General features: G+C 33.6%; 1 protein-coding gene across 2 annotated transcripts in view; it reads right to left on the reverse strand.

The window, feature by feature from the left end:
* The window catches only part of ATR (ATR serine/threonine kinase), a 37,605-nt gene that overhangs the window by 5,243 nt on the left and 15,690 nt on the right, over positions 1-16,672 (reverse strand). For both annotated transcript variants that reach the window (XM_021394067.1, XM_021394066.1), the window contains exons 19-41: positions 16,526-16,669; positions 15,266-15,359; positions 14,526-14,651; positions 13,641-13,847; positions 13,291-13,404; positions 12,279-12,394; positions 11,823-11,943; positions 10,856-10,993; positions 10,105-10,312; positions 9,469-9,647; positions 8,422-8,586; positions 8,058-8,149; positions 7,410-7,501; positions 6,848-7,025; positions 6,011-6,187; positions 5,481-5,640; positions 4,787-4,966; positions 3,782-3,924; positions 3,295-3,392; positions 2,168-2,400; positions 1,310-1,444; positions 559-759; positions 98-241 (exon numbers count right to left, since the gene is read on the reverse strand). In XM_021394067.1, coding sequence (XP_021249742.1) covers positions 98-241; positions 559-759; positions 1,310-1,444; positions 2,168-2,400; positions 3,295-3,392; positions 3,782-3,924; positions 4,787-4,966; positions 5,481-5,640; positions 6,011-6,187; positions 6,848-7,025; positions 7,410-7,501; positions 8,058-8,149; positions 8,422-8,586; positions 9,469-9,647; positions 10,105-10,312; positions 10,856-10,993; positions 11,823-11,943; positions 12,279-12,394; positions 13,291-13,404; positions 13,641-13,847; positions 14,526-14,651; positions 15,266-15,359; positions 16,526-16,669 — 3,445 coding nt within the window. The remainder of the gene's footprint in view (positions 1-97; positions 242-558; positions 760-1,309; positions 1,445-2,167; positions 2,401-3,294; positions 3,393-3,781; positions 3,925-4,786; positions 4,967-5,480; positions 5,641-6,010; positions 6,188-6,847; positions 7,026-7,409; positions 7,502-8,057; positions 8,150-8,421; positions 8,587-9,468; positions 9,648-10,104; positions 10,313-10,855; positions 10,994-11,822; positions 11,944-12,278; positions 12,395-13,290; positions 13,405-13,640; positions 13,848-14,525; positions 14,652-15,265; positions 15,360-16,525; positions 16,670-16,672) is intronic.

Below are 16,672 nucleotides of genomic sequence, written 5' to 3' on the forward strand. Positions count from 1 at the left end.
AAATTCTTCCCTCTCTCCCCCCCTTTTTTTTTTTGTTGTTTGACAGTTCAGCATTTTATGCTGGTTAGCATAATGGACCTGATTATTTAATTCAAACCTTATTAATAAGAGAGTTGAATTCCATGAGCCGACAGTCCTTTCTTAGATCATCTTTAGGTTTACACATCATAATATAAGATTTCCCATCTGAACCTTTTAAGGTGATCTTTTTTGGCTTTTGAAGGGAAGCAAGAATTTCCACCTGAGGAAGAGATGAAATTTTTTATTAACATCCGTATCAGATCATACAAAATAAAACATCTACTTTTAAAAGACAAGTTTAACCAGTCATATTAGCACTTCCATGGTGCTACGGGATATTAATCTCAGACCAAAACCTCATCTGAATACTACGAGCTATATCCTTTTCATGTTATTATGACAGAAACCACTCATTTTCCATGAAGGTAATTATGAAGTTTCCTAAGCACTCCTCCATTCCTAGCAAAATGAGAAGATAATCTGAAAGTACATTTATTTAACATGAAATTTAAAGTTAGGTGCCAACTAGAGTCTTACCGTATCATCAAAGCCTGCAATGTAGGCCCAGCATCCAGGAAAAGGGTCGTGGTTAGCATGCGTACCAGGAATTGAAGGAAGAGTTGGTATCATTACAGATTGTAATGGAATGAGAATTTGACTGAATGTGTGCTCCTCTACCAATTTCTTAAGTGTTCTGAAATGAGTATTCATGCTTAATGCTGAGCTGTTTCCATCAACCTTAAAAAAAAAAAGTTGTTAAAAAGTTAAAAATAAACGTATAGAGTATTATTGCTATTTTACATCTACTAATGGCTTTTGATAATCTGAAAAATTACAAATTTCATTTCAGATTAAATGGATGTGATCCAAAATATCTGGCCCTTACAGCATATCTTTTTCACTCTGGCCGTAAATACTTACTAATGAAATCATTTACATAATTTTACCTTTATTATCAAGTTCATAAGTTTATCACAACAGAGCCAGCTTATATTTATAGTAAAACCTAGGAGTTAATGGATAGAATCATGCAAAAAAGGATAAAATAATGGGAAGCCCACACACCATGAAATGTATTACTAAGTACTTAAAATATGTTCATTTAGAACTATTTCCTACTTTTAAAATATTTTTACTGAGAAAAATTCCAAAAATTGTTTACAAGTGGCTACAATGTAACAGAAATTACTCTAATGCAATGTACTGGTTAATGCCAGCTATCCAAAGAAGCTGTTGTGAAACATCTGTGAAGAATTCTATTAGAGACATGAATTTTTTTTTTTTGTACCGGTTTGTTGCAGAGTTCTAATAGCTTATCCGTAAGGCGTGTTGCATCTCCAATAAATTTTCCTAAGGACTCCTTCATGTTGATAGCTTTATTTAGAATTTCCTTGCATCTATTGACACGCATAGGGTATGAGGACTGAAAAAAGAGTGACGTTAAAATTTATGAAACAATTGATTAAAAAGATTTCTAAAAGAACAAAAATTCTAGTAATAACAGTAATATTTCCTCTACTCACTGCTTGTCATATTTAATACCTTCAACAGGAGGTTCTCTAACTGGAATCTTGTGCCTGAACTTGTAATTGCTCAAGTGATATACTCTATGTGTGCACGCACACTCACGTTCTCTTCTGAAACCATTCCCTGGGGACTCACAACATAAAGACTAAAATATTCAAGAATATGAGCGTATCCTGAATATTATTTAACCAGCCTGACAGAAACAGAATGCTCCATGCCTTCTAAATTGCTTTTAAATTACTCTATTACCAGCCAGGTTTTAGAAAAAAGCAATATATTTACTTCATTTTTATCAAGACAGAGAACTGAATATTTGATTATAAAACTGGAAGAACTATTTCAATTTAAAAACAACAAAATCTGTTTTCCATAACTACCCAATTCATCAGCTTTTTGTTATTCAAATTTTAGTCCAGAATAAATCATCCAATTCGGGATGCAAGTTGGCAATTCTTACTGGCTAGATTTAATCTGAAATTTCTGAACTTTAGACTGCAAAACCTTTTGCTACAACAGCATGATGACCTATTCCATGAGGCTATATTGCAGCAGTTAAAACACGCAATTTGATCTAAGTTTCTAAGAGTTAATAACGGCGTAGCTATACTTATCAGGGTACCTTAGACACAGCAGTCATCATCCACATTGCTTGCTGTGGGTAGGCTAAAAACACCTTAGCAACAATCTCCATCAGAACAGCAAAGACTTCATCATGAGAATGGCAGATTCGGGAGATTAGCTGAGAAAAAGCTGTCAGAAATTGATAAGGTGCCAGCTGATTTGTGTGTTCTGTAATCACTTTATTTATTTTAGCCAAATCATTTTTCATTTGAACGCGTTCCGAACGACTTGCTGAAAAACACAAGACAATAAGATTTCATTACTTTTGTCACCTGAAACATCAAGTCATTTAAGTCAAGCATACAGAAACAGATTTTATTAGTAATTTTTCTAAGAAAAAAAAAGCACAAAAGAAAAACAAAAAAATCCTACTATAAAGTTATTTTTAACAGATCAGGCAGCGACATAATATATATATGCTATTTCATTAACCAGCATAACCAGGAAGCATGGATGGAAACAAAATAAACAAGCACAGACAACAGAAACAATATTGGAAAAGCTCTCCACCCTTAAAATAAAACAAAACCACACCTCAAAAGAATATCAGATGTTCAAATACGAGTATAAGCATTCTCCCTTTTTTATATTTATCTTTGAAATATTTCTAAACAGATCACTGTAGAGAAGATTATCTTAAACGGCAGAAGGAAGATTTTGGAATGGTAAAAGTAACATATACATCATTAACTACTGATTAAAAGTATTCCATGTTGAAGAATGCAATTAAAAACATACATACCCAATAAAACACTATAAAGAATTGTATGGGCAAGTAGTCTTGAAACTAAATTACTAAAGGTTCCGTTGGATTCTTTAGTGCTAGACATGCTTTTTTAACACCAAATATATTTTTGAAAGATTTTCACCTTCATTACATGCAAATGAATCTACAGAAGCTTTATGTTTAGTTATTAACTAAAGATAGTTCAATTTCGCTGGAATTAACATTTTGAGAAGTGAAGTCTATTGCTGATGTGAAAGAGGCACAGCCGTCAAATTGCCCGTATCTACAGAAGATATGATTTTCTCATAGCTGGCCCATCAGGAATACGATCACTGCTCTTTCAATCACATTTATAAAAGTATGATACAGGAAATACAACATGAAAAAAAATGTTCTACCCTTATCACATTCATATGCTTTTGCTCCAAAGTCCAGCCATAAAGATAGCATTCTTGGCATTGACTGATAGATGAATTGGTTTCCATACTGTAGGGACCTATAATTACATGTTGAAGTCACAATATGTTAGTGACAAATACAAGAAGCAATACAAATATTATATCCTTAGTTGTTATACATTCCATTCTGGAGTACAAATTTATGTTCAGCATTTTAATGCATCTGCAACAACTAAAAGCTTACTAATACATACAGGTTATGTTTTACGTTAATCAGAACTGCAGATGAAATATTTAACTTACTGTCTTACACATTAAGACAACAATTGCTTAATAAGAAGGCAGAAATAAAATGAACTGATCATTAAATCAAGTATGTAGTATTTTCTTTCACTACTGCATAAAGTCAGGAATCAGTGTGAACTGCTGCAAGAATGTATTCCCCAAAACAATTTTTGATAGAATAATCATTTGTCTGTAGTCTAACCTTCCAAAATGAAGAACTATGTATCTAATCAGATCTCCTTGTTTTTCCATCTTATTGTCAGTTACCATTGGCATTAATTTGTCATAGTATTTAGCAAGATAAAAATGTCCATCTTCCCATTCTGGCAGCAAAAGTGTTACATCCTGTAACAAAAAAGAGTTACTTTGTCAGAGAAACAAAATTTTTGTATTAGTTACTTCTGTGCAAAGTATCAGCAGAAAAGTATTAACTGTGCAGAAAATTATTAATTGTGGCTCCTGAATTAGGAGGTTGCCCTAGGACCAACACCTGTGCAAACTAGATATCTGTTCTTAAAGTATCTTTTGGACTAGGAAACAGCAAAGTAATATAAGACATGATGATTTAAGATTCCTCAACTAAAATATTAAAAAAATAATCAAATTCCTGATCACCTAATACTGTGCTTCTTTAAGGTTTTGGAAAAGTGAAACACCAGAATTGCATGGCATAAATTAGATAAAAAAAAAATAACAAGTGACATATCCATTCCCCCACATTAGTTTCCCAGGGCAATATAACAGTGTAGAGAACACTAAGCATTAGTGTTTTTATATAGTTCAGCAAAGAACAGTTTTAAGTCACTACCAAAGACAGCAGTAACAATGAAGAGTTACGTTGCCTTTTTAGAGCACTCTGCATTTTAGGGAGAAATTCACATTTGTATGTGCATCAAAAAAAAAAAAAAAAAACCAGCAAAAAATCCATGAACTCCTGTATTTTATCTATTTCTTTATTTTTCACTTGAGTAAAGTTATACTAAGTATCCCTGTTCCCTTACTTTGGAATTGTAGATTTCCCCTGATTGATAATTTATATTTAAGTTAATTCAGATAGTTAAATCCTTTCAAGATTTACACACTGATATACCACTTACTCCCAGTGATGCTATATTTGGTTGACATCATCGAAAGCATTATGACAGTTTTCTTAAAAGACATGTTATTAAAATCTACCATCTTGTTAACACTTAGCATATTGAATTACCTTATACTTTTTCATAACTGCATTGCTTTCAAAGTTAGCAGTTTCTTCCATAAATCTACCCACTAGCAGCATTGCCCGGCCATGGATGAGCTGATTTTTGGTATTATATGGTGCTTTATTCTCAGGAAAACATAACTCAACTCCCTTCTGGAGAACAATAAGTGCTTGGTGAACCTCACCCTAATGGAAAGAGGAAAACATTTTATATAGTTTAAATAAGAGAGATGTAAAACAGCTTACAGTAGCTACAAAAGTAAAACTGTATTCTTGAGTGTTCTAGAATATTCTGCTTGTGGTCACTGGATATTATTGTCTTCAAACGCTTCTTACATTTCCTTATCTCTGCATCATTGTCCTGTTAGATTTAGCACAGTAATTGCTCCCATTGCTGCCTCTCTCTAATTAGTCAGAAGGATAGAAATTGAAAATTAAATTCCTCTAGGTTGCATCAACAGAAGCAGGTAATCCAACGGTTTCATATCCAGCTGCCACAAAAGTCAATGGATAAAGAAAAAAGTTGATGATCAGTTGGATGCCAAAAAATTCCCATGGCTTAACTGCAATCAGAACATTGACAGTCCCAGTTGATGCATTTTATCTTACACAGACTGATTATGCGCCTTTTTTTCTTATTCAAGATTAAAAATGATTAGCTTGCATGTAAGAAAGTAAATTCAGTTTTTATTTTGTTTACCTTGGACCAGAGCCACTTTGCTCTTTCTATATAAAGTTCTGAGAGTGTAGATTCCCCTGCATTCAGAAGAGCATTATATGCAGTCTGATGATGACCAGCTTTTCTTGCAACTCTAGCACTCTGGAGCCAACACTGACCAACAAGCTCACCGTAATCCTGGCTGCAGAGACATTTTTGCAGAAAATGAACAATTTTAGTCACAAATGCAGCTTTAGAGTATCACGGTGTACTGAAACACAAATCCAATTTTTCATGATGAGCTATATACTACATAGCAACTGTTTAAAATCTTTCTTGTAATGTTTCGCTTTTTTTCTGTTGTTTTCTTTTTCTCTTTTCCTGTTTCTCTCTTATTTTTCCTACACAAAACACTCCTCCTTACATTTTGAATGCAAGTAGAGGAGGAGGTCCGCTTTTGTCTACAATGTAAATTTCCACAGTTTTATCTTCGCTGTTCTGACACACATACAAAAAGCCAGAACCTGACAGAGAATGCAACATGAAGAGACAAGAAACAGTCATGCTTTCACCTTTTACTAAGACTAAGCAAAGCCCTTCTCAGTGCTAAAATAGGTTCTTTCGCTCTGTAAGAATTCTGGGTCATATCAATACGAGCACACCAATTCAGGGAATCTCTACCGTGTTCACCATCTGGTTGCTGAAACATTGGTCCAATACTATGTTCCAACTCACAGAGCATATGCAACCTGTGGTAATAAAAACAAAAGTAGTCATAGAAAATTGCTTATAGAGGTATACACGTGTATATACACACACACGTACATACGCACACAAGTTTTACATGGGTTTTGCTGTTTTCTTTCTAAAAGTACGTTAACTGACTTGTTTCATGCATAATCCTGCCATAAAGATGCATCTACAGTGCAAAGGAATTGATTTTTAAAATTAAAAATATTCAATAATTATTAATAAAAATCCTACTTACTTCAAAAATTGATTAAAAGCTACTTAAAAGGGATGAGTTTTCAATTTTAAAAATTATTTTCTGATAAAAGAAGGGAATGCTTTTAGGCCATTGTATATATCAAAAACTATGCTCTTAAATTAATGAAGTTAAGCTCATGGTAGCTACTGGCCCATACGTACTACGTCAAGAACGCAAAACAATGATCGATTTTTTAATTACCCAGTGTGCGCATAAACTTGATTACTGATTTTTAAAGACTATAGCCATATATAGCCAACATTTTTTTGTGAATATTTTTTTTAATGGGGAAAAAAATAAATTCCCAGTTAATCAAAGGTTGCCAGTTGGCTGAGTGTGCAAAAGAATGACAATTAATACATACTGGTACCATAAATTTGATTATGTCATTTCTAATATTGAAAACAGTGAACTCAGAAACCTGATAATGTGTTCATATCCTCGCTGATAGGATCCTCTTTCAAAGCTCGCTGCTGAAAGGGGCACAATCTGTTCTGCTCGAACAACCTTGAGTGTTTCATAAAAAGCAACTTCATTTTTCTTCTTGGCTGATAATAATAAATGTCCTAGTCTGACACTCCAAGCAGTGGACTTCTCATCTTTGAGGAGAAAAAAGCCTCTCAAAACTCTGCTTGTTTAGCATCTTAACCAGAACATGCTAGTTTGTATTAACATACTACAGAAAATCTTCAGAGTAACTTTTTCTCAGAAATAGTTAAAGAAATTTTAGAAAGACTCAGTAATTCCATCCCACATCTGTGACCCCAAATAAACTCATAAGAAAATTGGGTCTTATACTCACTTCAAATTCCCACTCAAAGACTATACAGTTCACAATCAAATATATTCACAAAATCTAGAAGACTGTCAGAACCAACCCTCCTCCCTCCACAACTGAACAATTGCAATAGCTGCCCCTTGATTTAAAATTAGGCTAACATATACACCTGCTCAGAAATTCAAGAGAGTATTCTAATTCTTACCTGAAGCCAAATAATTCTCCAGTAAATCCCACTGTGACAGTTTCCAGGCTGCTTCAACTCTGTATGTGTTCAATTCAGAAATCCATTCAGACCTATTTAAAGAAAACAAGAGAACTAATTTTTTCATTTCTCCCCTATACGTTGCTTTTATTTTATATTACATTGGAAATATAGCAAACATTTGCTATATGAATTCTGTTTTGCTTTACTTTTAATAAAATGTAATAAAACCAAAGAACATGCATTGATGAAAAAATAAAAACAGCATCCCACAAATTCTATTTACAAGTAGTGTACTTAATTTTAAAGGTACATTTTAAAAATTACTATCTTTAAAATCACGTTTCCTACTACACTATGGAATAGCTATGGAACAAGTAAAAAGATGTAGACAAATGAAAGATTCTGTTCTTTAAAGTACATCTCAATGCAGCACACAACTCAGATAATGTACTAACATCCGTGAAAGTCTTAAAATAAGCAATTCATAGACAAAGTAGTTAAAGTTGTCTAGCTTCACACTGCTAGCTGGATATGTTTGATAAATCTTAAATGCTTGAAAATGCACGAAGATGACTAGCAATAGGTGGGATTAATACAAGGAATTTGTATTACTCAATTACTCATTGTATTAAATGCTTATAGTACCTGTTTGCAAGTACTCCATTCACTTGAGTAATTACAGTAGATAACTGACCAAGGCCCAACATGGACTTCACTACACCACGGTAATGAATAATCTAGAAATGAGAAAAGAAACAAATGTGGACAAAACCATTCATCAACTATTAACCAAAGCCTGCAAATTACAGTATGAACCCAGTGAGAGATTTGTTGCAGTTGATAAGACACTTCCAAATAGTAATACAATACTCAGCAACTATCACAGAAAACTCTTACAGTCATATTTTACTTAAATATTCTGAAGTATATTCTCAAGAGGTATTTTTGTCTTTGTATGTATTCATTATTATATTGTGGAAGATAATATATTAATTTGTCATCTGTTTACCTGATCAGGTTCTAGTTGGATAGCCCTATCATAACAAGCTGTGGCATCTCTTAACAAGCCAATACTTTCATGTTCGAGGATTTGCTCTTTGAGAGATGGTTCCGCTTTCCGAATTGCACTCACTCCAGCCACTCCATCTGGCTCGTGCATAGCAGCGTACAGTTTCTTTATTCAAAAACAGAATTGCAAATGGACATCAAAAACAACTCCTTAGACCACAAGAAGGTATTTTGCATATAACATGTTCAGAATCACACATCTTATTGAAAATGGAAAGAAAACTACTCTATAGGAGTTCTTTGGCTTGAAGTTTTCACTGTAAACATCAGTTTTGATATACTTGTTTGTTTTGCTTTTTTTTTTAATTCCAAAAATGAGCCCTACTTTTGTTTAGCATACTGCAACAGTCATGATTCATACCTTAATAAAAATACAAATTAAAACAAAGGACAAAATAAATATTCTGTTATTACATGCTAAAATTATATGTGGAGCTGCAGATAATTGATGGCGGAAAAGCATCATACTAAACAGTTTGGCAAATTTGAAAAGTCACTGAGGAATATAAACCACAATAGGCTTTTCTCACAGGTTAGAATATTTCTTTAAAATAGTTGGAAACCTTTTGAACATCCTTAGTATTAGCTCTCTCTCTGCTTTATAATAAACCACTCAGCCTTCTTTCAATTGTTTTTGTTGCCGTTCTTATTTTTATACTTGGCTGTCCTTTCTTTGACAAGAGGTATAGTGTTAACTAAAAGCAATAAAAGCTAAGCATTCAATAACAATAATAATAAAAAGTTAACTATTTTCAAGATTTTACAGTCTTCTAGATTTCCTCCTTCCTTTTCATACAAAGGAAGTATGCCAAGCAAGAGTAAATGCTAAATACTGCTGAAAGAGTACAAATACACTTGCATCCAACAGCAAGAGCATGAGTACATCATTTTTTCTTCCCATTTCAAAGAATAATATGACAAAATTTTCTTCATGTATATGTCTATTTTTAGTCTAAAACAAAACAAACACTCAAAGGAACTACAGAACCTGTAGAAATCCAAGATGCTCCTGAATATTTTGTTTCTTCTCAGTGATGAATGACTCAAAATGCATCACAGCCCTTGTGTAAGCCTTAGAGCGAAAAGAAGCCACAGCTAGAGTATCTTGCGGTATAAGGTCTAAAAAGCGTGTCACGTTCTGGTATTCTCCACAGTCCTCGCCTGAAGCTACAAAATAAAACCATTTTTAGAAGTCTGTCAATAAGGTTTCATTTGTAAGAATTACCTTATGCATCAGTACTTACTTAATTCATTTCAAAATTTAGTGAGATAAACTGATTAACTTCACACATTTTTCTCTTCAGTCATCAGTAAATTCATTAAAACTATACTGCTGAGCTTCCTATATCTTGCAAGACAGTATACAATAAATTAAATTGAACTTTTAGAAAGCTACCAAAAAATCAACATTTCATTTTATAATTTCAATGATTCTTAAAATAGGCACTCGAAACAATGAAATTATGTGAGTGGGAGTAAATCACAACATGACAGTAAGAAATCATAAAGAAGAGTAACACCATAGTAAAATCGCATTCTTACATTGTCATAATGTGAAGTGGCACATCTAGAAGTTTATTTGAAGAATGCAAATGCTACTTTAAATAAAATAAACATCACTTACTTTTTAGATCACTTCTATCTTTGCTAGACTTGCTATTATTTTTCTCAGCAATAAGCAGCTGAAACTTATGTCTAGCCCACTGAGTTAGATGATCAAGCATGGAGAACACTGTCTGCGTGCTCAGCTGGCTTAGATCAGATGCACTGTCTTGAAGTCTCCTGCTGCACTGGTCATCATGTTTCAAGACAGCCATAATCTCCATGTAAACCTACACAAGCATTAACATGATAAAAGACAGAAGTGCCATACAGACATGAAAATAGTAGGAAACCGCAACTAACATAAAATTAAATGAAAGCACTAAATATTTTAATTGAATATTTTAATAATTTTGGCTTTATTTATAAACTCTTTGTCTTGCGATCTTAAGAGGAAAAAATGACAAACCAAGAAGCAGCCATCAGAAGATTCTGTATAGTGATAAATCTTTGAAAAGCATCCCCTTGGATTCAGAAAAAAAATAAATCACAATCACTGGAATTTTAGGTTTCAAAACAAATGAATGCTGCTGCAATTCTGCTGTAAATACAATTAAATCATAATTAACTACACAGCAGCTCTTCTCCTAGGCCCTGCTGAAATAACCATAAGAATCAGAAATAAACCCATGGAAAACGGAGGTTAAAAAAATTGTTTAAGACCTATATAATTTGTTCATGGAGGTCTACAGTAATTATGCAGAGCTGATCAGTTCTTAGAAAGAACAGTTCCTGAAAGCTCCCATTAAGAACGACTGATAGATACATCTTACCTCTTGTTGATCCTCCTGACTGCATCCCAGCAAAACATAGACAAGGATGTGTGGTAGCAGATAAATTGTCACTTTATAGTCATTCTTCATCATAATACTGCAGCAATCAAACACTTTTCTGGCAAGATCATGTCGTACCTACAGAAAAACAGTATTTCCATGAAAAGCATAATTTCAAATGCCTGAATAATTAATAGATTTCTAGTTGTTGACAATTACAAAATTATTTGATGGAACAGAATTTAAGATACTAGTCTCCTACAAAAAATTAATCAGACTTAAACCTGCAACAGAGATGCCAGATGGCTGCTATTAGATGATTGCTGATACCACAAAAAAATAGGCAAGTACTGTCTGCATGTTCCACTCTTGTTTTCTACATCAATGAGAACGTGCACTGGCAAGAAAAAAAATAAGGCTAAGAGTCTACTACTGCTTTTAGCCCCTTTTCTGCACTTAAAACATGAAAGTTAGAAAGACAATCAATTTGTCTTTGATATAGAAAGAGATCAGTTTAGCTAGTGAACTAATTTGGGCCACTAAGTTGTTGGAAAGGGGAAAAGAAAGGAACAAAGACAGATAAGTACTTTCTATGCGCTGGGACTAGTGAGCTGTGGTGAAGTGAAAGAAATCTTTCAGAGACTGAGAAGGTAACTCAAGGTTTTCCAGAGGCATTTCAGACACTTTTCAGAGGCATTTCTTAGTACCTTCAGCTACACAACAGTCTGGACAAAATTCCTAGAATTTTGGCTTTCACACTATCCATTAAGTCTATCCAGCAAGCAACAGTGTTAGGGAAGGAAAGGTGCATCTTTACTGGGATGATGCAAGAAGTCTGCAGTATGCATTATAAATGGCCTCTAGACAAAAGGGTTATTTCCCTCACCCTTCACTTTCAGAAACAGAAGTTAGGTTAAAATGTTGTGTTGTGTATATACCAATATATAAAGCAGACTTATTCTCTTACCTTTGTTATAAGGTAACCTGCCCAAGTTGCTGACCATTCTGCAAAATTGTCACCTAATTTGCTTAGGTAAATAGGCTTCTGCATCTTTGACCAATCTATAGCTTTTTGATAACTCTTGTACCTGTAATTTTAAAATATCTATTTAATAAAGTAATATTTTAATAAATATATATAGTAAAAAAAAAAAAAAAGGATGTAGTTCATTATGAAGTTCCCTAGCTGGAATCCTAGGATTTCCTCTTCTGAATTTTTAAAGAAAAAAAAAATTAACACTTTCAGTAGTCAACATGTTTTTATTATAGAACATCTAGAAATAAAACAATCTAACACGCTACCAGAAGTTTAAAGTATACTTCAAAGTGCTGTTGAAATCAGTCTTGAGACTGATTTCTGCTTGGAAGAGAAAAAATGGTTTTAAAACTCTTATGAAAAGAAATTGCATGAGTTGTCCTATACCGCGTATTTAAGTGAGGTTCCAAGATTTCCTGCACGTGCTCAGGAAATCTCCTCCAAAGTCTGGAGCCTGGGCAGTCACTGTTTGTCTCTCTACAGTCATAGATAGACAATAACTCCTGTAAAGACATAGTTTACATGAGTAAGTTAGCATTAAAAATATTTAATGACCACAGTTATAAAGAGAACTGGTATACACACAGAAGTAATGATATACAAATTAAAGAATATCAAGGTCAAAAATTTTATATCTGCAAAACTTTAATCCAGATTTGGATGAATGTTGTTACTAACCATGGGTTGATTTTAACTAACTACTGATTTCCCAGATTCTCTAGTTGGTGTTTGGGCCACATTTTCTCACTTTCTTCACATCTGCCAATAAACAACGCCTAGAAGCTAGTCTGAATCCTTCTTGTGCAGGAACTAATTTAATCCACTAACCACGTGGGGCCATCCTCTACTGGAGCTAGGAAATTGTCCTTTCACAAAGCTTGTGAAATTGTAGCTTTCACAAAGATAAAAAATAAAAAAAGTCAGCCTGGAGTTAGCAAACCAGCACAGAAGACTATTGTCTTAAAATTAGAGCCGACTCGATTTCTGTGACCTCTTACAAGAGTAAGCAGAAGCCCTCTTAGGAATACTTGCTGTTTTTCACCTCTGCCTACATGCACAATTTTTAAGTCAGCAGTCTTGGAATTACTCCTTGAATCACTATACACTGACTGTTAGTAACCTCTGAAATATCATGTGTCTCCTAGGATAACACGGCAAAAGCAAACTTATGCTCTTATTAAGATAAAATTTGTCAACTGTCCTGAATTCTAACGGGCAAGTGAGCAATGAGGAATTTAAAGAAAAAAATCACTATCACTTTTTACGTTGTCATTTAAAACTGTACCAGACGATGTTTCAAATGTTTAAATACATACTTCAAAACGTACGTATTTAAAATTGCATAATTCTGTGTTCATTGTGATAGGAAGATAAAAGAAGATCTAACATTGTATCTTACCTGAATGGCATATGCTGCAGAATCCTGAGCACGAACATTATCAGCATAAGCAAGAAATGCTCTAGTCAGTTCCATTAATAATCCATAGGCAAAATTTGGATCCTCCACACCAGCCTCAATCACAAACACAAAACCAATTTTATTACAACAAAGTAACGGCTGTATTTTTTATCCCCAGATAGTCACTTTGAAGTCTGTCTCTCAGCTGGTTTTAGATGACAAAGCAGGGAGAGATTTTCTAAGAGCCTAAAGCTAAGAGGTTTCCTAATCCCACACACTTGAAATAAATAAACAAATGAAATCCCAAAAACATTTAATAGCAAACAAAATACTACAGAAACACTTCTTACCACGAATGTAAAATGCTTTCCTTGAGTTTCACTCGTTGAAAAATCCAGCCTGCCAGGGTCAATGGCTCCCAGTTCACCTAAACATTCCCCACAGAGTAGCCGGGCATGAGAATTTGCATCCTGACAGCCAATTAGAAGTACAGTTACCAACTGAGAGATGACTGGCTCCACAGTTTCACTGTCTGTTACATACTTCACCAATTTTTCCTAGGAAGTTTAAAAAAAAAAAAAAAGAAAGATGAGTTTCTCTACAACCACGTTAATCATCTCTTATGTCAGATTTTATTTGCCCATGATGTTAGGTTTGTCATTCAGGTATTGTTATTTTAATAACTATAACTCAATAATAAACATATAGATTTGTAAAGCAGTATCTTTCCAATTGGTACATGGCCAGAGAATTTATTTGAATGTGACCAACAGATTCAAGTTTTTAATGATGGAACGCAAAGAAGGAAGAAAGAAAAAACCAAGAATGGTGTGAGGTGGTCACAAACAACTTACTTCTTTAAGATATATAATCTCAAAATTTCTTGCTTTAATGTATTGGACTCCTGATGCAAAAGCTATACATGTTCTAACAAAGAACAAACCCTCAGAATGAACTGAGGAAAATGACTTCTTAGATACATCTTCTCTCACATTTAGGAAGGGCAAGAAATATAACAATACCCTTGCTGAATCAGCATCACACAGGATTTGAAAGTTCTGTTATATGGTGACATGATGGAAAAGAATCCCTTCTGCCTTTCATATTAAGAAATATCTAGATTAATAAATTTAGGAGAATAACACAGTTCATGCAAACACACAATAACATTAAAGTTGATGGTTCAGACGCTCCTTTAGTTAATTTCTAAGTATACTCAAAGAGAGTTTTAATACCTGATTTCTATATAATGTTTCTTTCAGGCTGGTAAGTGCATGGATACGAACATCCACATTCTCGTGCTGAATAGCTCTCATGGACAGTTGCAGTGTTGTCTGCAAGTCGGTGCTTTTGGAGGATTCCTGAACAAGACATGACATAAGAAGTTCAAGTTAAATCTAGCAGGAACACAGTTAAGCAGCATCTCAAAGAATGTAAGAAAGGAGACATACAAACATCTACTTCCCTACCTACATTCTCAGCTATATCCACATACCACTGCTTTCCTGTTTGTTTTTTTTTTAAAGTGTTTGCCTCAAAAAGGTGCTATGTTTACACTTAAAAACAAACAAAAAAACCCCATTTCTACTAAATATTTGCTACTTCCCATCTCTTTAGCTTGCCTTCAGAAGGTAAGCAAAAGGGACGGACCACAAAGTATTAATAAAAATAAACAGACTTGGTTACCTCAAAAGAGAATACAGATGCGGGATTAAATTAAAAGTAATGAATTTTGCAACAAATTCATTGCCATTGTTAACAACCTTGATTTTTAACCTTATAAATTCTTTTACCTCAAAAAGATGAAAAGTTGGAATTCAGAGAAGCTATAAAACATTGCTCTGATACACAAATCCTGTTTTGCTGTGGAGGCAAATGAATACTATTCTGGCTTAACAAGCTTTTAAAAACAATTTTCTCACTCCTCATGAATTCATCTGAGGCGCTGGAAATAAAGAAATAGAAGAAGTTATACCTTTCGATATTCCTGAAGGACTACTTGAATTTCTTTTAGTTCCGGAAGGTCAGGCAGAAAATATATTTCATGTAAGAAGTCTCGTACTGTGTCCCTAATAGTTACGGAAATATTGCAAAGAACATTTCAAACATTAGTTGGATCTGAAAAGTCATAAAAACCCATTAAATTAAAGCAATAAATTATAATAACTAGAATAACAAAAACTTGAAAAGCAGAAAAAAATTCCACACATTTTTGCATTTAATTATATGTATAAAACAATTTATTTCTCTTTTTACTGAAAGATAAAACAGGTACTTCTTCTCCATACTTTAAATTACTCTCTCTTTAATTCTTCCTATTGCTTTCAAAGCTGCCATTCACCTCAGTCAGGTCCCATACTCCTTACTTTGAAAGGGTGGGATAATCCCATTTTGTTTTGAACCATTTCCTCTTTTCCTTACATGAAAATAAACAACCAAAAAAGATTCCTTCATGTTAGTAAAAAAAAAAAAATCAATCTCAATTTTGATGACATAGGCTTCAACAGAAGCCTTTTCATTCATAGCATCTCTTTTTATTTTGAATACTGTTGGTATGATACAATACAAGGAAAATGAAAACTCAACAAAAGTAATCAAAATATAAATTCTGACCATTCCTAAAGAAAATTGTTACAAAAAGTAATATAAATAAAAATTAAGACTCAACACTGTGCTTAAAAACGTTAAGTCATGACAGTTTAAGTCACTTGTATTAGACTTTGATTTTTTTCAGGTGGCGTGATCAGTTGCAAAAACGATGTGTTAAATTCTGTGCTTTTCATAATTATGACTCTAATGAGTAAAATAATCAAATAAAGACTTCATTTCCTTCCTATTATCACTCTGTATACTTCTGTCCATCTTAGGATAAATGTTAGCAGTCATTGTTACTCTGTGTGGTCTGTAGATGCAAACTGTTTTCCATTCTAACAACAAAAAACAGAATCTGAAAACAAGCTCAGCAGTGATGGCAGGGGGAGGCACTCTGAAGAGGCTGTAACTTCGCAACACCATCATATATTTTTAATGAGGTCAATGAAAGAGTATCTTTTCAGATGAGGATATCACTTGTCTAATTTCAAAATCTCCTTGAAATTTAAAGTAGAAATTTTATAAAATAAATTATTTCTTCACAGAAAAACATTACATTTTCTCATCTCAGCTACTGGACAATTTTCATTTGGTGCAATTCTTATTACAGGAGTTAATGAAGTGAAAATATTTTGTATGGTACCTGTTCTCAACTATGAGAAAGTAAAATACTGCTGTAGTTTCCTTTGGCTGGATATGTATAAGGGGCAACAACGCTACTATCACATGACTAAGCAGCGAGCCAAGGTATGCATGGTCCAGACTTCGAACAAAACAATCCCAGGCTCTA

Source organism: Numida meleagris, chromosome 4, assembly GCF_002078875.1.
Source record: "Numida meleagris isolate 19003 breed g44 Domestic line chromosome 4, NumMel1.0, whole genome shotgun sequence".
Lineage (NCBI taxonomy): Eukaryota > Metazoa > Chordata > Aves > Galliformes > Numididae > Numida > Numida meleagris.